The sequence below is a fragment of the Clytia hemisphaerica genome, unplaced genomic scaffold, assembly GCF_902728285.1.
Source record: "Clytia hemisphaerica strain Z4C2 unplaced genomic scaffold, Clytia hemisphaerica genome assembly, whole genome shotgun sequence".
Taxonomy (NCBI): domain Eukaryota; kingdom Metazoa; phylum Cnidaria; class Hydrozoa; order Leptothecata; family Clytiidae; genus Clytia; species Clytia hemisphaerica.
The window spans coordinates 1,958,399-1,977,420 of NW_027103473.1; the positions used below are offsets into that span (position 1 = coordinate 1,958,399).

General features: G+C 35.5%; 2 protein-coding genes across 2 annotated transcripts in view; both read right to left on the bottom strand.

Moving 5' to 3' along the window:
- Nucleotides 1–586: 586 nt before the first annotated feature.
- LOC136798473 (uncharacterized) lies at nt 587–3,578 on the bottom strand. Its single transcript, XM_067055088.1, has 3 exons — nt 3,532–3,578; nt 2,728–2,792; nt 587–1,442 (listed from the first exon to the last, which is right to left on the bottom strand). The coding sequence occupies exons 1-3, from the start codon at nt 3,561–3,563 to the stop codon at nt 814–816; spliced, it is 726 nt and encodes a 241-aa protein (XP_066911189.1). The 5' UTR covers nt 3,564–3,578; the 3' UTR covers nt 587–813.
- Nucleotides 3,579–4,898: 1,320 nt separating this feature from the next.
- The window catches only part of LOC136798475 (nucleolar protein 14-like), a 36,251-nt gene continuing 22,127 nt past the window's right edge, over nt 4,899–19,022 (bottom strand). The window contains exons 11-28 of the mRNA XM_067055090.1: nt 16,642–16,773; nt 15,891–15,991; nt 15,514–15,547; nt 14,266–14,308; nt 13,453–13,540; nt 12,898–12,983; nt 12,195–12,301; nt 11,871–11,905; nt 11,404–11,505; nt 10,402–10,464; nt 9,990–10,083; nt 9,362–9,428; nt 8,283–8,372; nt 7,104–7,214; nt 6,439–6,594; nt 5,752–5,839; nt 5,434–5,504; nt 4,899–5,089 (exon numbers count right to left, since the gene is read on the bottom strand). Of these exons, the coding sequence (XP_066911191.1) occupies nt 4,999–5,089; nt 5,434–5,504; nt 5,752–5,839; nt 6,439–6,594; nt 7,104–7,214; nt 8,283–8,372; nt 9,362–9,428; nt 9,990–10,083; nt 10,402–10,464; nt 11,404–11,505; nt 11,871–11,905; nt 12,195–12,301; nt 12,898–12,983; nt 13,453–13,540; nt 14,266–14,308; nt 15,514–15,547; nt 15,891–15,991; nt 16,642–16,773 (1,559 nt within the window). The 3' untranslated portion in view covers nt 4,899–4,998. The remainder of the gene's footprint in view (nt 5,090–5,433; nt 5,505–5,751; nt 5,840–6,438; nt 6,595–7,103; nt 7,215–8,282; nt 8,373–9,361; nt 9,429–9,989; nt 10,084–10,401; nt 10,465–11,403; nt 11,506–11,870; nt 11,906–12,194; nt 12,302–12,897; nt 12,984–13,452; nt 13,541–14,265; nt 14,309–15,513; nt 15,548–15,890; nt 15,992–16,641; nt 16,774–19,022) is intronic.

Genomic DNA, 19,022 nt, shown 5'->3' on the forward strand with positions numbered 1-19,022 from the left:
AAAATTAAGAACATTCAAAGGCTTTAAAAAATTTGGATGTTCTTATAAAAAAAGGTGTATGTCGTTACTGTTACATTACAGGGTGTCCGGAAATAAAGAAAGTTCTTGTGTTTCACTAAATTTGCAATGTTTATAACAGTTTCTTTCTGTGTCATATTAATTGTCATGAGACATCTTTTATGAATAACTTTTACAAAAAACAATTCTCAATAACTTTAACGTCATGAAAATTGTAAAGAAATTTAATTGTTTTTAATCGTAATGACTATTGTGTTGGTATATAATATATTTTCTTGTATTTCGTTAAACACACGCAACAACCTTCTACTCCGAATCATGTTCAAACTCGATACTTTTTTTCCGGACACCCTGTATGTGCCAATAACTTTACGAGTTCATACATATCTTTTATACGAAAAAACAAGGTATCCAATGCAAGAATTCATTTGTTAAGTACCATGAACACCGCAACTTAGTCGCGCACCCTATTTAAAACTCTTCTGAGACTTATGAAAACCAGTGAAACGAGTTTCCCTCAAAAGAAATCTTTTCTCCGACTCCCAAGTTTGTAACAGTAATAACATAGTCAAATATAGGCTTGAAAATGTTTCAATGTGCACACGCTTTTAGAAAAGAAGCTTCTTTTTTAAGAAAAAAGTTCTAAAAACATTCATTTACTAATGCTACACCAAAAAAAATATCAAATACAATCAAATTGTCCTGGTAAAAGTTATTATACTAAGGTTATCATACTAAAGAAATACCTATTTTATCTTTTATTTAGTCAGTCTACTCAAACTGATGTTTTTGATACTAGCATCTAATGTCTTGACATTTCCACAACTCGATGTTACATTCGTATTGCTCCCGAGGGGACTTTGCAACAGAGTCACACATGCGGTACTGCCCGTCACACCATCTTCGTCCACATTTACGCCAATCGTTGTCATATTCCAAGTCGTTGATTGGTTCGATTTGATTCAGGTCTTCACTGATTGGTTCATATTCCAAAAGGTCGTTTTCTATTGGTTTGATTTGATTCAGGTCTTCACTGATTGGTCCAAAATCCAATGATTCGTTTTCTATTGGTTCGATTACGGTCTGTTTATTGAAATGGCTTTTTTTGTTTGTTGTTTGAAAAGGGTAATGATTTGATTTGATTGGTTTCTTAAAGTCCATTGAATCTTCATTGATTGGTTGATAGAAATCTTTAAGGCCATTTCTCATTGGTTGTAGAGAATCTAAATCAATTCTGATTGGTTCATCTACATTATCAAAACCGTGTCTAATTAGTTTAAAACTTCTTTTGTTATCATTATCGATTGTTTTTCGAAAGCCCTTCTTTAAATAATAAGTCGTCCCAGACTCGATTAAAGATGATACAAGCAGAAGCAAAATGATTGGACGAAATGATATCTGTATCACCATCTTATATAGGGTTCCTGAAAAAAAAAAACGGATTTACATTAAAACTCAATTATAACAACTCACTTCCTACGTGCGAGATGCGAGAAAATTGTTTTATAAACAAAACCTTATGTTACAACCAGAGTGGAATATCATCAAGCCCCCGGTGAACGAAAAGGCCAAAAGAATTCCCAAGTGGAAAACCCCATTTGGTTTTTGGCTTCATTTCTGGGATAACAATGGTTAAAAAATTCCTCGCAGTACAGAATATCCGGAAGAAATATCGAGTTTGAACATGTCAAGTAGAAGGGCTTTGTCTCCTTTGTCTGTTATCGCCAAAATATTAGAAAGTACTCCATCATATAGGATTTTTACAAAAGTTAATTTTAACTACAGGCCCTTTTTAGTTCTTTCTTTGTTGTACAAATGTACGTTTTTAGAAAGTCAAAGAAAAAAAGTGAGAATTCGAGATACAATTTTGTGAATACAGGGTGTCGCGAAAAAAAGACTGTGTCAGACCACGACTACAAGTAAATTTTTTTTGTGTTTTTGTCTAGTTTCTCACTTTAATGCAACAAACTATATTAACACTGAATACTTGCTAGTTGCTACGATGAAACAGAAACGCAATAAACTTACAAACATATCGAGATATTAATTGTGTAATGAAATATTTTAATGGACGTCTCGTTCAAATAAAGTAAAAAAGACATTAAAGATCGTATTATAGTAAAACACGTAAATACTGACAAACACACACAAAAACACACACGTTTTCTGACACAGGACTTTTTTTCAGGACACCCTGTATACACATTAAAACTTTTTATTTGTTGTTTGACTCAATACTTTTATTATGGACACAGTTCTCTAAAACTAAAAAAATAATTACAAAAGAAAGGGTGGCCTATGATGCTAGATTTGCATTTTGTGAATTCTCAAATAACATGAAACTAAAAAGTGCATCTGTTACCATGTGAAAACCATGACAGTGTTATGTTAATGTAGTGTTCACTTAGGAATGGTTTCCATAGGAGCAAGAAAGAGTGCACATTTAAACCAAACGACTGACTTTAAAGGTTTTATTTTTACAAGTGTTCTCGTTTCATATCATATACATATTTCATATCAGGACAGTGTCTTGTTATTGTTATATTATGCTGATATTTAAGCAAAAAAATGTTTTTCTTTTCTCATTTCTGACCAATCTTGCTCCACACCCGTGTCAATCCAATGTGAAAAAGGTTGTGAATTGAAATTGATGAGTAAGCAAACGATATCACTCTTATTTAAAAACAAAACCTTTAAGTTCACACTTACCGTTTCTTTGATCTGCAGAATACTTTATACCACACGTACAGCCTTGTATATCGAAAGGAAAAATGCTACAAAAATGTAATGCAATCTTATTAATATACCTTGATCAAGATAAGTGGATTAGTAGCAGAATGACAATGATCCAGTGACATGATAATTTATTCAAACTTCTGGTTTTTTTATCATAAAAAAGTTAACTTTCGTATTGGAAGTGTAATTTGTCATAGTTAGTCTCTAGTTAAACAAAAACTCATCTGTAAAGAGCAATGTCAGGCCGGTTTCACAGATTTTTATAGCCCGCAGGACTAGATAGAATACTTTAGCTGAAAAGTGTGCCGGTATCTCGGTAGGAAATCCTACCTAGGTCACGTGAAATTAAAATAGAATTTCAGCGCTTGACCAATCAGAAGCTTCACTTCTTAGAAAAGCTTCAAATACTCGATTTAGCCCATCAGGTTTTACAGAAATCTGTGACCGGTTTAAAATGTTATCGCCACATACCAGCAAATATTCCAGGGAAATATTTTTGTGACCAAAAATATGACGCTATAGGCAAAACTACAAAAACGAGAACTACCCTATTAAAACAGCTGATTTAAAAAAATCTAAATAACCATACCATCTGAAAAAACATGGAATTCTGAGTGTAAAATGTATCACAAACAACCCCTTACCCATTTAGATTTAGTCCTATAAGATATGTCACGGGCAACAAACCAGCCTGGCTCTCCACTATAGCTATACCATTCTTTACACTTTAGCAGTAAATTTAGTACATCCTAGCTTTGATTGTAATTTCATTGTTACCTTTCCGCCTGATGGATGACTGGGCATATCATTGTTTTGTTTCAGTTCCATTCAGTAAGGCTTCCGATGATATTTGACATTGCGTTTGAACAACTTTACACTGACTGTTCTTTTTCTTTTCGAGGATTGGGCTCTTCCAGAAAATGTCCGTACATGGGGGGGGGGAGGGTTGGATATATTGTCCGGGGTTAGCGAAAAATCATCAAAATTTGTTTTATCCGGGGGTAAATTTGCTCTGTCAGGGGGTAATTTGGGTTGTCCGGGGGGTAAACTGATCGTGATGCTTGTCCGGTGGGTAAATCATTGAAAATTGTTATATCCTCCACCCCCCATATTCAATTTTTTTTCTGGAAAGCCCATTCTCAAGATCCTTAATGTAGTATGAATTTCTAAATCATTTGTTTACAACTTTCTTTACACCATTTGAATATATGTTTCATAGTGATTAGTTCTTCTTGTGTTTTTGAGTCATAATTAGGCCGAGCCTTTTTAATTTAAAAAACATTTCTTGGGAATGTGTGGATACCCCCTGGAAAATGATAACAAACTTCCAAAATAACCCTTCAGAATACCTTAAAAGTGATGGTGAACGAACTGAAATCAGTCCTTTACGCACTGGAAAATTTTACCACATGGAAAAATGAAAAAACACTCTTTTGTACCCCCTGGGAATTCTGCTCGTCCAACCCCTGCATGGATATAAAATGGAATGACCCATTATTTCTGCATTTAAGTTATGACCCTAAAAAAGAAAAAGAAGATTAATTTAACCTTTAATGGCTGGTTGTCCCTGTGTTTTAAAAGACATCTACTTTTTCAGAGTTTTGTCTGAAAAACTTTCAAAATATTCAGTTCTGACAAAAAATATCATTATTTGGCCTTTTGTTAAAAATGTTATAAAAACAGTAATTCTTGCAGATTTGGTTCTGTTAAATAGATTTATTCCTGTCAGCAAATCCAAAATCATTCATGTCAGTCAAGGTAATTTCATTAAAAGGTGAATGTATTAGAGTGATGGGATTTGCATAAGGTGTTGGCTTGTCACGACAAACATGCTTTTGGTCAAAGGAGATGTTTTGGAGGCTAGTTCAACTGATTACCCAAGTGTAACTAGATTTTGTACTGTTCAAAAACACAAAATCGCGAACTTATCTTTTACGTTGCGTTACTTTTGCCACCATTTTTTATAATTCTGATACTATTTTTGCACCTAATATGTTATATTTCAAGCAAAAGCAGTCTGTTTTAACCTTTTCTTTAAACAAATATCCAATTCATTGAATCGCGAAACTGAATACAAATGGCAATCGCGAACAAAAAAATTCGCGATTCGCAAAGTAAAAAAAGTCAAATCACAAGGATGTTTTAAGTTTAATTTTGAGGGGTTCTCTCTGTATCAAATCTAAAAAGAAACAGTTAAAATAAAATTTTGGCAATATAAAAATAAAACAAATGATAGCTTTATAATCATCTGCCTTTTTCCATTTCTTTGATTTCTTGTCGTTCGTTATCAATTTGTTTTTGAAGATCTTTAACCTTCTGTTTTCGAATGTTATCCCTGAAAGAAGAGAAAGAATAAGTACACAGGTAAACAAATGAAATGAAAGTGCACTATTTATGCAAAAATGCGCTTGAAATATCCCTAATAGTGTAAAAGTTTTACAATTCAATATCGAATTTATTGCAAATTATCGCTATTTTGACTTAATGGGGGACAGAATCTCATTTTATTATAAAAGCTTTTTTTCTCTCTAAACTCTAGTACCTCAAAGAAATTTTCTCCAACCTCTAACCTCCCCTCCGCCTTGGAGATAAAGGGTTCCAGAAATTTCCGGGAAATTATGGTCTCCTCTCATTTGGGGGACATGTTTTTCTATTAGAGACAAGGACAATATGACATACTTATGTTGTTTTTCTTTGAGTTGTTCTTTAGCCAAGAATTGTGCATCCTTTCGTATCTCGCGTATTGCACCCTACAAGAAACAAGACATACACATACAGCCATGATTTGGAACATAATCACCTTATATGGATGCAGTCGAGACCAAAAGTAATTCATATGTTTCAGCGTTACATGTTTTTTTATAAGGACCAGTAAAATTTGGCTCAGGCGCAAAGTGTAAATTTCTGTTTGAGTGTGCTTAGAGAAAGATGATATGTCTGGATATACCTGCTACAAGATGAATTTAGATAATGAGAGATTAGATTTTTCATTCGTACCTTAGTTTCTTTCTTGAGTTTATATTTCAATTTCTTGGCTTCGTTTTGTGCTTTATCGCCTGCTTTCCGTTTCGGTTTGACTTCGTAGCTGAAATGGACACCAAAGTTATTGCTCACATTTATACAGAATTTCAAGGGGGCCACTTTGTGGGGAAGGCGTGGCCTTACATAGTAATCTTTCATATTCATGACTTTTCATTTCCTAGTTCGAAAAGTAGTGAGTGTTTACAGAAAGTAATGGGAAGTAGTGAAAAACATGGTTAAAAAAGGATGGTTGATGACAATTACAATTTTCCAAGATAACCCAAGGATTTAGAAAATTCATTGAAGCGATCGGAAGCAAATGACATGCTGCATAGACGTTGCAACTCCCTTTGGTGAATCTAGACAATTGTTTGAGGCTTGTTATCGAGAAAGAAAATAGTTTTAACCCTTAGACCCCGAGGGACGCCACTGAATGCTTTTAGAAAGAGTATGAAAATAGCTTTTCAATGGTACCAGAACCATCTTCTAAATCAAAGGCTACAAGCTTTTATGGCACTTTAAAGTTTTGAGTTTAAAAAAAAACAGCGCTCACTAAAGGTTAATTAAATAAGCTGAATGAATAACCATTAAAAGACGGAGAACTTAAATAACTGGTGGAGATAACGACACGTTTTTCTCGTTAAACGACTAAAATGAGCTTACTTTTCATCGAATTGAGGCTCCAGTAACGGTAGAGGTTTCGGTTTTCGTGCTTGCATTGTTAAAGCAATTTTTGGTTTATCTTGTTGGCTTTTTAAAAGTAACGCCACTTCGTCGTAGAGCGCTTTCGTTGTCTTGTTGAACTTTTCTTTTGGGATTCTGAAGTTAAAAAAAAGCCTATCTTTAAAGAGGAGAAAAAGCTTTGTCATCACCAAATTGAAATTGAACAGAAAAAAATTCTAGGGGAAAACTTCGTCATTTGCCTAAAAATTTCATCACCGTTACCCGATTTTTACCCCAGTTTTCCCCTTCAAAGGTCTTCCAGGCATTTGTATACAATAGAAATTTTACGTCATAAGACCACAGATATCTTATAAAATAAAACAATAAATGGAGCTTCCCCGTCCCTAATTGAAGCAAAATTTTGCACCATCTTTCATAGAGCAACGTCACAATTTTTGCCTTTGCAAATTTTGAGGGCATGGCAGTGTCTATCAAAATTCTCTCTGGTATACTGGGTCTGGTTGCTCAAGATTCGCATTGTTTTGCTTCAACTGCCGCAGTTTGGGAAAGATAGAGTAGCTCTATCTAGTGTTTTATATAAGATATCTGTGCATAAGAAATTCGAATCCAAGATTTTAGGGTTGATAGACAATCATAGGTGATACCTTTCGAGTAGTGATAAACACGGTGTGAAAACTTCATTGTAACTTGATAGATCGACGTATAACTTGCTGAATTTTTTGGTCATCTGAAGAACATTCCATACACACGATAATCTATAGAGCAAGATCAACTTATCAATTTACATGTTTTTTTATAAGCAAGTGTCTGCCCCTGATTTCAGGCTCGCATTAAGCTTAACATTCTATTGTTCTTAAACAATAAAGCCATTGTTTAAAGGGAAGAAATTTTCGCGGAAGAAATTTGGGCGTAATTCGCGAAATTAAATTCCGCGAAACACACCAAAATTGTTAAATCGCGAAATTAAATTCCGCGAAATTCTATTTTTTTTCTTCTTCTTTTATTTTGTTGTTTTTGACCAGGTATTACCAAAAATAATGGACACAATTGATTTTTAAGCATTATAACGTGTATTTTTTATCAAATATAAACAAATTTAAACAACTCCGTGATGCTTAAAAGTTAATCTAAGTTGATAAATTCTTCTCAATCGCGAAATTAAATTCCGTGAAACTTTTAAAATCGGCTCATTCGCGAAATTAAATTCCGCGAAATTTACCATTTTGAAACTCTGATTCGCGAAATTAAATTCCGCGAAAATTTCTTCTCGCGAAAATTTCTTCCCTTAAGGTATCAAGAACCGAACCTACATATGCTTATAAACATTATCCTTATAAAAAAACATGTATAGATTCTGGCTCAAGGTGACCTAAAACCTTAAATACAACCTGGGTATAAAAACATTTGCAACAGAAATGGTTGGGAAATTATTATTTGGCTGTTTTATTTGGTAACGTTTATTTGCCACCTAAAAATTCATCGACAGAAAAGACAATTTTTGAACTTGAGTATTGAGCAAAAAATAAGAACAATTTGGCTAAGATGGCTAACCGTGCCATATTCATGATATGCACCACTGCAATGACTTCACGAAATTATGCAACTTTTATGTCTTTGTTCCACCCAATACGTCTCTTTTTCTATTGACTAAGTGACGTATTGGGTGGAAAATTTTAAAAGTTCTCAGAACACTCTCCAGTGGTGCATATCATGAATAAGGACATGTTGTTAAAAAAAATAGAATAACATTCTAGCCTCAATGGAAATTTATTAATTTTCATGGGAAATTCACATGTCGAAAAATCAGAATGAATATCACCTACTTGAATCTATCTGAATCCATGGCAGACGAAACTTCATCTTGCTTTATTGATAAACATTCCACAAGGTTGATTGCTTGAGGTTTCTTTTTCCTGGATGGAGAGTACACAACACAATTAATAAGAAGTAAAAGAGGAGTATCGTATTTCCTCTGAAAAGCGCCGTCCTTTAATGAGTTCCGTACCATAAATCTCAGATTAGATGGAGTTTTTATAAGATACTTTAATAATTGGTCATTTGAAGTAAAAAAATTGACGCGTTCTTTAGAAAAAGTAACAATATTGTTTTATTACTGGTTAACGACCAACAAAATCAAATAAGAGCTTGTAAAAACTCCATCCCGTCTCCATAAATCATGAATGCCTAATTTGAGAAAATACAGTTGAGGGACCAAGAATCTTCTTCGATTTATGAAAAGATTCGAATTATGATTCGAATTACGGAAAGTATTTCGAATGACTTTCCAGCTGAGGGGACCAATGTTTTAGTTCGAACTGAGGTGAGATTCGAATAATGGAAGTTCGAATAAAAGAGAGTTGAAAGCGTGTATTTTAGGATAGTCCACCAGTGTAAGGGGTACACATTCAAAATCTTTAAATTTAAATAGAGTTTCCTTTTTTAAACGGTTCGATTTTTCTCAAAAATGACTTCACAGTCACTGCTAGAAAAATCAATACATTTCGTGAAAATTTGAGACCCCGGCATCTTAAACTGCAACTATTTTCCGCTAGTTCTCCACTCTAACGTTGCAGACTTGAACACGTTTTTTCATAAGAACATCCAAATTTTTTGAAGCCTTCGGATGTTCTTAACTATTTGAGTATTAAGCCTAAAAATGTTCTTAATTTCACCATTTTGTGAGTATCTAAGTACGATTGCGTAAGAAATGGGGTGCTTTAGAGTCCAGCCTAAGAAATGGGGTGTTTTAGAGTCCAGCCTAAGAAATGGGGTGTTTTAGAGTCCAACCTCGAAATTTTCTTAATTATTTAGCCATCGAAGCCTTACGTTCTTATACCGTTTGTTCTTATAAAAAAGGTGTATACCATAGCAAAAACATTTCACACAAGAAGCGACGTCTTACATTTTCGTTTTGACCAGTATCAAGTTCTTCTCTTCTTTCCGTAAGTTCAGTACAGATGCTGACAATTCTACAAAATAAAACGTAAGTTCAGTACAGATGCTGACAATCCTACAAAATAAAACGTAAGTTCAGTACAGATGCTGACAATTCTACAAAATAAAACAAAATGGAAGTCCGGTAAATTGATGATACAAATAAAATTAAGTGACGCTAGCCCGGGGTCAACTTAGCTTTTTTATAGACTGAAATGGCGCGGTTAGGCGGAGTACTTCACTGGACTCGGCGTCATTAAAAAAAACTAGAAAGCAAAGTTCAGTCATATGAGTACACTCTAGTCTAAAATGACTCCGAATTATCGAGGGAACTCGTTTTTGCGTCTCTCAGTTGTCTACAAAAGAACCATTACTTTGAACAGTGGCGGATCTGAGGGGGAGGGGCGGTTCAAAACATATGACAGAGAGTGTTTCTTTTATAAGGAAATGAAGACTTCCGGCATAAATTTCGAAACTTTCCTACTCCAGATCCACCACTGCTAAATATGACTATAACCCCTGAAAAAAGGAAATAGCAACAAACAACAAACAACAAAATTCAAATATCTTAAATTAAAACGAATGAAAGCGCATACTATCTATACTCGCGTTGACTGGGGCGGCCAGGAAAAGTAGCTTCGAAAGAAAGGCGATGACTTCAGGTAAATAGCGTTTGGCTTCTTTCACATACTAAAAAAAAATAAAAATAAAGCTATAAATTTTGTTACAAGTGAGATTACAAGATTTCTTTGAAGGGAGGGTAATCCACTACCTTTAAGAATGGATCGGTATGTTGAGACGGTGATCCTCGTTAGCTAGAATGTCTAAGGGGCTAGCAGAAAAGTTCGAGGAAGCCAAAGTTTTAAAGACCTTGGACGAGATAGAAATAATACTAGCTCTCCGATATATAAAACTTTCATTTTGCAGTTGTATAGTTTGAAAAATAGAGATTTTATGTTTCAGATTAAACCGATCAAACTATATCTTGCTTTGTATTGGCATACTTACATTATAGGTGATTTGTAAAAGATATAATCCACTAACTACATCTTTGATATCTCGGAAATGACCCTATAAAATTTGACGTGGAAAGAAGGTTTTAATGAGACGAAATGAAAAACAAAATGTCAACACAAACAGAGGTATAATGTCCACATTACAGCATCATCACTTAAAAATATATTTTTTATGATATAGGATATAGGCGTGTCTCAAAGCAGCAAAAGAATTTCTGGAAACGTGTGCTCGCGTTGTCTGTACACAGACCGAGTATATACGGCCTAATTTCAAAATTCATTGCCGTAGAGGGTCTGTTGTCATTGTCTTTTCTCATTAGAGATTTTTCAAACCGACCGCTGCAATGAAGTGTTGGTGAAAGAAGGGAGACGATGAGAGAAGTGTTGCTATTTATAAATCATACTTCATCGCAAAGGTCTCCGTACGGAAATCTTTTATCAAACAGACAATGCGCACAGAGTGTATACGAAGCGATAAACGTGAGATATAGAGTAGTGTTCGCGCGGCGCTGAAAGGGGAGAAAGTTCTTTTGTTTTGTAAGCAAAGGGTAGGAGATACGTTAAATAGCGTGCTGGATTTAATTGAGGCTTTTTCGCTGAGGTAGAGAGTGGTGTAACTCGACCAAGCTTTATAAGGATGTTGTTGGATACGTATCATCAGTCAGTCTCGATTTAATCTGCAGGGGTGACTAAAAAAAACAGCAACTTTCAAAATAGATAATAATGGCGCTCTGTGTTCATCGAAAAGATAATTACGAGTGGAATATCATTGAATTGAAACAATTCAAATTAATAATTAGTACCTCTGTTGAGGGAATGGTATTCATGATATGCACCAATGGAGAGTCTTCTAAAAACTTTAAAATTTTCCACCCGATACGCCACTTAAACAATAGAACACGTGACGTATTGGGTGGAACAAAAACAGAAAAAGTTGCATAATTTCGTGAAGTCATTGCAGTGGTGCATATCATGAATAGCACGACCACCTTACCTTAGCCAGTATCATGGCAATCAATACCAGTGCAGGGGTTGTGATGACGTGGTTGAGATCAGAGGTTGGATATAACACACACACCAAGCGCAGTAATGTCAACTGAAACAAAAATTGGTAATAGATTCACGTTTTTTATAAGAACATTCAGAACTTTCAAAGCCTTCAGATGTTCTTAACTTTTTATGGTTTAGGCGTCAAAATGTTCTTAAAATGTTCTTAATTTCATCATTTTGTGAGTGTTTTCGTTAATAAATGTTAATATAAATCTATGACCGTTGAATCGTTATGTTCTTAAATATAGTTTGTTCTTGTATAAAAAACGTCTTATTGATTAAGAATCTAATGATGGCCTCTAATCTACAGGGTTTCAGACAGTCGCTCCATTGTTTGCACAATTGTCATGCTCAACTCTGGAAGTGAGAGGAACAAGAAAGGAGTTGACAATTGAATCTCGCTTAACAAACCTCGCTTAGTGAAGGGAATATTCGCGTCTGACCGCCTAAAAGAAAAAGAGAAAGTTAACAAATTGAAATTTTGAAGCATTTGAGTCGTTTTGTACCTTCATAGGGAAAATTACCTATGTAATACCCAGTGATCAGAGTATGGACATGTGGTTTCTCTTTAGAAAAGTGAAACTATCCCTTAATGTCGAAAATGAAAATAATAGTTCATCAAAGCAACTTTTCGAGGAGAAAACCAAAAACCGGTGTTAAATTAGAATGGAGGTTAAAGGTAATAGGTTGAATAGACGCCACATTAAAGCATGGTCATATTTAAGCAGAAAATACCTTTTCTCTGCACACGCTGGTTAATTTTCTTGAATAGATTTTTAATTTTGGATAGCATGGTTTTGTTGGCGTGTTTTTGAACGTCAGTAAACAGTTCTGTTAAGAATCTTGAAAAAGAGCGAAAAGAAAAGAAACTCAATCATTTATGTCTTTGTTACGCTCTATCTAATCAGTATCTGGGTCAAAATACCTGACGATACAATATTTAGGGAAAAAATACCACGAATGTGCACCATAACATATTAAGTTGAACATCCCCTGTGTCACTGGACCCGGCTGAACCGCCCAATGGAAAATTTAGCCAAATTTTTCCCCGGTGGGAAAAAGACTCTTCAAATTCAGCCCATTTCAGAAATTGACTTGGTATCAACCTAATTTGAAAGTCAATGGAATAAACTTGTACTCCAAAACCATCCTCAAGGGAGTTTTTGAGCTGAGAACAATATCAATTATAGAATTTCCATTCCCATTGGAACTCCCATAGAAATTTTCACTGTCGGAAAAAGTTCCACCGGGGCTTTGAGACAATTGATGTATTTGATAGACATTCATAAAGGTGGTCCAATCGAAAATATCAGAGCCTATTTAAAGTTCTGGTTAACATTCGGCCGACTTGATCATTTACATGCTGAATAGTTTGAATGAAGTTTAAAGCCACGTGCGAGCGCAAATAACAATAAGGAATGGAGACAAAGAATCTTACTCGGTGAGATTGTTGATTAACTTCAAGCGAGGTTTTGGGTCATTACACAAATGTTCTATATAGTCCAACATGACATCAAAAAGCGTCTGTAATTAATGTAAAAAAAGTTTTGGATAAACGTTCTGTCTTGAATCAACAGCAAAGGTCACGTGCGTTTCAACAGATTTTTCTACGTATCTTTAACCTAAATGTAGAGTGTTTTTTCATTTTCGATCGGAGTCAGAAAGAGAGAAAAGTGAGGAAAGTGGTACCCTAATGGCAACATAACTCAATATTGGTCAATTTATAATTCAATGAATTTTTCCCTTTTAACCCACATCGAGCAGTGGTACAATTAGGGTACCACTTTTAAAAAACTCTGATCAAAGAATTTGTTTGATCGGGATCAAAAAACTGTATCATGGATACCTGTTCAGTGTATATAAAAGTCATTGGGTGTATGTCAAATGTGATCAGGTTCGACCTTATTATGATTACCTTAGTAACACGGAAGGGAGCAAAAAAGATAATTTGGTGAATTATTGACACAATAAAACCCGCAAAGTTTGTTCAAACCTGCATTTTAGTGATATTCTTAACATCGAGTTTGATGTGATGACATTTCTTGATTCTCTGACAAACCGTAAGAATATCTTCCTCTGACCTAAAGTAAGCGAAAAAGCTATTTTCTTACTCCATGACGTAGACGGAGGCTTCCCTTTGAAATCTAGCGAGTTTATGAATTTGCACTTTTGAAGAAGGCGGAGTGACTGAAGCGATTTGGAATAACCTGCAGTTTTGACCCGCGAACGACTACAATGAAAGTACTGAATTAACGTCGTCCTCAGTCAGTCAAGATCTAGATAAATCAGAGACTAAGCCGTCTTCATCGCAGAAAAACACAAATATATCATCTTGCCTCTGTCTACCCTAATGTAGAAGAGGGAAGCCGCCAACTCTTTAATTTCTGACCGCCAGAAACGCCATGGCGCAGAATTGACGTTGTGTGGCGGTTGACAGGTCATCAACTTTATTAACATCTGATTCCCTATTTAGTGTGTGAAATTCACTTGCCACGAAACGTACATTCATGACAGGTCAGCAAAATGTGTGGTGTGGTTTCAAGTTCGAACCTAACTAAGAAATACTCTCTCTTACAGTTGTCTCTCTCTAATTCGAGCGGCTCTTCGAATTATAGAGAGCATTTTACAAACTTTCTAGCTAAGGAGAGCAATGTTTTAAGTTCACATTGCAGAAAGATTCGTGTAATAGAAGTTCGAACTAGAGAGAGTCCACCGTATTTGTTAAAAAGGATTCTTGTTAGCGACAAAGATGAGATTTACATTAAACAACACTCATCCTCATTTCAAAGATACGAAAATATCAAACCTATCACCAACGATTTTCAGAAACGCTGTTAAATTGTTGGGAGCTGAAATGAAAAAGAGAGAAGATCGCAACTTGCTGAACAGACTCCTTTAAGGAAAGAAACTTTCGCAGAAAGTTTAAGGCTTGGGGACACGAGAAGTTTTTTTTGGCGTTGGTGCAATGCAACATACTACATTCCATCTGTAACTGCCGAATAGCAGTTGTTTTGTATATTTTTATGTTAATTTGATCGTCAGTGTATTGTCTATTTATTTGTTAATTTTTACGTAATTATGTGATACGTATTCCCTTAGGCTTGCTCTCCTTCGTGTGTTTCTCTTTGTCTAGCGTCTGTCTCACGGGACTTTGTGTGCTCTGTTTCTGCTTTGCGTTCAGATGAACAAAGGTCACTGTAGAGTGAATACAGAGTTGCAATGTCGAAACAGAAAACCAGAATTGTAAAACTTATAGTCTGAAGAGACGCCCAGAAAAAGAAAATATGATATTTCTACATATCTCACTGCATTAGAGCTTACCAACGTGTTTAGTAAGTAGTATTTCCTTTATCTTGATGTTGTTCTTTTATATTGTAGCCCTCTACATAGTATCTTGATTTATTGAGCCTTATGTTGACATATTATTCACCTCTCAGGTTTGGTTTGTACTTAAGAACTGTACCTTTATCTATTTTAGCAAAATATATTACCGTCCAAAACCGTAAACTATCACGTCCGGCTCTCCTGCAGTTACACCATCAACCTGAAACGTTTTTTCGTGTGTCCACCCCATTTTTCTTTCTACCAATAAAAGTGAAATCTCACTTTTGTCCCTGGGACAATGGAGCAAAATTGATTCGAATCAAATTTGCTCCACTGTCCCAGGGACAAAGTCTTTTGGGTATTTTCCTCACTTTTTGTCTCACGAAACACAAAAAGAAACCATGGGACACGCACTTTTTTTCTTGTGTTGGTGGGATAGAGCATGTTGCATTGCACCAACGCGAAAAAAACTTCTGATGTGCCCAAGCCTTTACTGTGGTGAAAATAAATGGTTTTCCTTAAAATCTACACAGTGCTCCTTGAAATTTTCATCCAACAAATAAAAACGTTTTAATGGATACAAAAAATTATTTAGTCACAAAATGTGAGATAAAGACCAAAAGAAAGTCAACGAACCAGGAAAGATAAGCGAATCAATGCTTGATCCATAATTTGATCCATTCCCCTTTTTAAAATTGGCAAACTTATGAAGCTTCGTAGCAATCCTTACCGTCAAAGACATACGGGAGTTCGTTTATTGCCTCCTACAAGAAAAAAACATTAAAAATAAGATTCTGAATTTACGATTAAACTTCTAAAAACGGGGTTGAAAGGGAAAAGAAGAATGATATCATCTTGCAACTTCACCATAGAGCTACTGAAAAATATGGCTCCATAAAATCACTAAACTAGACTCACAGATATAAACGTTTAAAAGCCATTGCAGCTCAACTTCAGTATTTTGCAAACTATTCGAAGGCCAAATGGGAAACTTGTCCCTAGCACAAATATCAAAATTTTTGGAAGATGAAAAAACAGGTATTCCCTCTGAATTATCCGTCGAAAAACTGCAGGGATTAAGAGTCGTTCGAAGGAACTTTTTTTTACCTCAATTTCTTTGCTCTTCTTCCGTTTCTTTTTGTTCTTTTTCTTCGAAGATTTTTCGTCATCAGCTAGAGAGTCGTCACCAGACCCCTGCATATCTTCATCTAAAGAAGAAAGTGATTTTTCTTTTTAACAACACGATTAATAAATCTCTGCTTACTGGAAACGGGAATTACCTTACCGGGGAAAACTTCGTCGGGAAAAAGTGACGAAATTTTGGCCAAGTGACGAATATTTTTCCCCGACGGAAATTTTCCCCGGCCTTAATACGTTTACCAACTACCAGCAAGTGACGAATATTTTTCCCCGGCAAAAATTTTCCCCGACGAAGTTTTTCTTGATAAGGTAACTGTTTCAAATGACCTGTTGATATCCTTTAGGATGTCTTAGTGACGGTAGAAGTCATGACCAATTACCTCAATAAGTTAGGGCACAGGTAAATATCATTGAGCCCTCTGCAGGAGGGGGCACTAAAGTGGTTGAGGAGCAGCCCTTAAGGTTGAGATTATCAGGCTTCTCGATATTGGAGTAACGGTCAACAGAAGAAAGGTGCACTGAAAGAATGTAAAAGTGAGAGTAAAACATTAAAACATTGGAAGGAGCGAGAATTCGAACCCAGGAACCCCTAGCTTGAGGCGCTAGCACCTTGACAACTCTGTTTTCCTGGAAGCACCCACGACCATTCTAACAGCGGGACCATCCATATGGTCTAAGGAGGGTATGGAATATGGTAACGATCAGCTCATTCACTTACCGGAAAAAATGTCTTCGTGGTCACTATCCCCTTCGTCTTCTTCTCCGCTCTCCACCGTAGAGTCTCCTTCTTCTTCTTCAGATTCACTCTCCTCCTCACCTCCTGTTCCGCTGTCTCCATCTTCGTCTTTTCCTGATGAAAGAATCGAGTCGATATTATAATAGTTGGTGCTCTCTTATTTGATTTTTAAGGGGGAAATTGGATTTTCATCGAATAAGGAAAACTATTGAATAGTAGAGCGTCGTTTATTAGAGTTCCTTGTTGACAACAACTTTATATAGTATCGAATAATGGAGCGTATCAAATAGCAGAACGTCAAATTAGAGAGCGTCAACTGTACTCTAGAACGTTAAGAAGTCTTTCAATCGCTTTCATGGGGTTCTTGACCAGCCGGTTCGGCTCTCTATGAGATTCGAACTGGGAAACCTGGTTGTTGGTCCATGGCGTTTTAGACCACTCAGTCATCGCTGAGAAATTGAAATTATGCTTTTCCTTATAGTAAGAAGTTCAAAAGTGATTCTCAAAAATATTCGTGTAAATTGAAACGATAAAGGTTGGTAATCAAACATTAAATATGATCTACTTAAGACAACCAAATCTTAAGACATATTCATCCGTGTCCATCCCCAATTCTATTTACACTAGAACTTGAAAGGTCAAATGCTGAAGTTGAGCGCTACAGTTACTCACGTCCAGATCAGATTACCCAATCTAAGCTACTCAATCGTTGAGCCATTTGGCATAAGTTTCACAGAAAAATGATTTTGCGTGCACAAATTCCACAAAAAACTTGAGCAAAAACTTCTCATTACTAAGATTCCACAGCGAAAAAAATGGATCGTTTTCCGCAATACCGAAATATCGCACGCACCCTCTCCCCCACCTAGAAGCCACCAAATCCTTCTAAAATAAAAATATCCAATAAAATAAAGTGTTTCATCCCTTGTTCACTATGCAAAAACTGAAAGGTATATCACCGTTTTTAAAGAGTTTTTGATTTGATTCTTATAAAATAGATGCTTATAAGAGAAATAAAAATGCTTATATTGTGCACCGTCCCTTGTTTACTTTGTAAGAACTAATTACCGAAAGGTATATCCCTGTTTATCAAGAGTTATTGATTTGATTCTTATAAAGTAGATGCTTATAAGAAAAATAAATAATGCTCATATTATGCGCCATGCATCCCTTGTTTACTTTGTAAGAACTAATTACCGAAAGGTATATCCCTGTTTATCAAGAGTTATTGATTTGATTCTTATAAAGTAGAAGCTTATAAAGAATTAATAGCTTATAACGTTTATCGTCCTTTGTTTACTTTGTCAGAACTTATTACGGGAAAGTTAAATGTCCGCAGCGTATATTGTTCTTGCTTTATTGTTCAGTGCCGTAGGAAGCATTTTCATATTGGGGGGGCTGAAGTTTAGTGACACCGCGAGAGCCAATCATGGTTTGGCCCGAGGGGGGGAATTTTGAAAATTTGAGCTCTAGATTGCTTGAAATGCAATCAATTGTGACAATTATGACAAATTAAAAAAGAAACTTTGCATTTTGCAAAATAACCATTTTTGAAAAAATTATTGGGGGGGGGCATAGCCCCCCCCCTTGCCCCCCCCCCCAGTTGCTACGGCACTGTTGTTAGCTTACAAAATATAACCGGGCGCCAAACTTTACGGAACTTAATATTAGCCGGAACACACGATACTAACAACAAACACAAATGCAAAAAAATTTGAGATTCCCGTCCATCTTGCTAGACTTGAGTTGTTTATAATTCGGTTAATTAATTATAATACAGTAGTATTTTTCTCTCATAAAAAGTAAACTTTAATTAATATGTAAGGATAAAGACTATGCTATTTTCAAAATAAAAATGCCTCGCAAAATAAGATACAGTAGCAAGTGTGTGACCGCAGCCGGACACGGCCCGAAGACTCCTTTTTCGTTAGCTGTATACTAAAAGGTAGGGGAGGGCACCACTTTTTCTTCCTGGATTACAACGATTATTCCTTCTCTTTAATTGCTGAGCGTCAAGCAAAGAGACATCAAGTATCATTTTTGTATTAAGATAAACATCATAACGTAATACAGGGTAACCTAACTAACAAGAAACAAAGCGCGTTGATATTTTAAAAACATAAGGTCACTGTTTTTCAGAGTTATCAGAAAAACGTTCAAGAACTCGCTCAAACAAAGAATTTTCGTATTTTTACTAATGAAGTACTAATGAAATGGGATAGATCAGGCAACCATGTTTTATATCACGAAAAAAAACTCTAATTGGAACAATCAGATACTTGTAAAAAGACTACACCGTGTTCTTAAAAAGCGAAAGTTGACAAATTTGTCATTGTGGTTTAAAATAACAACAGTAAAATCTG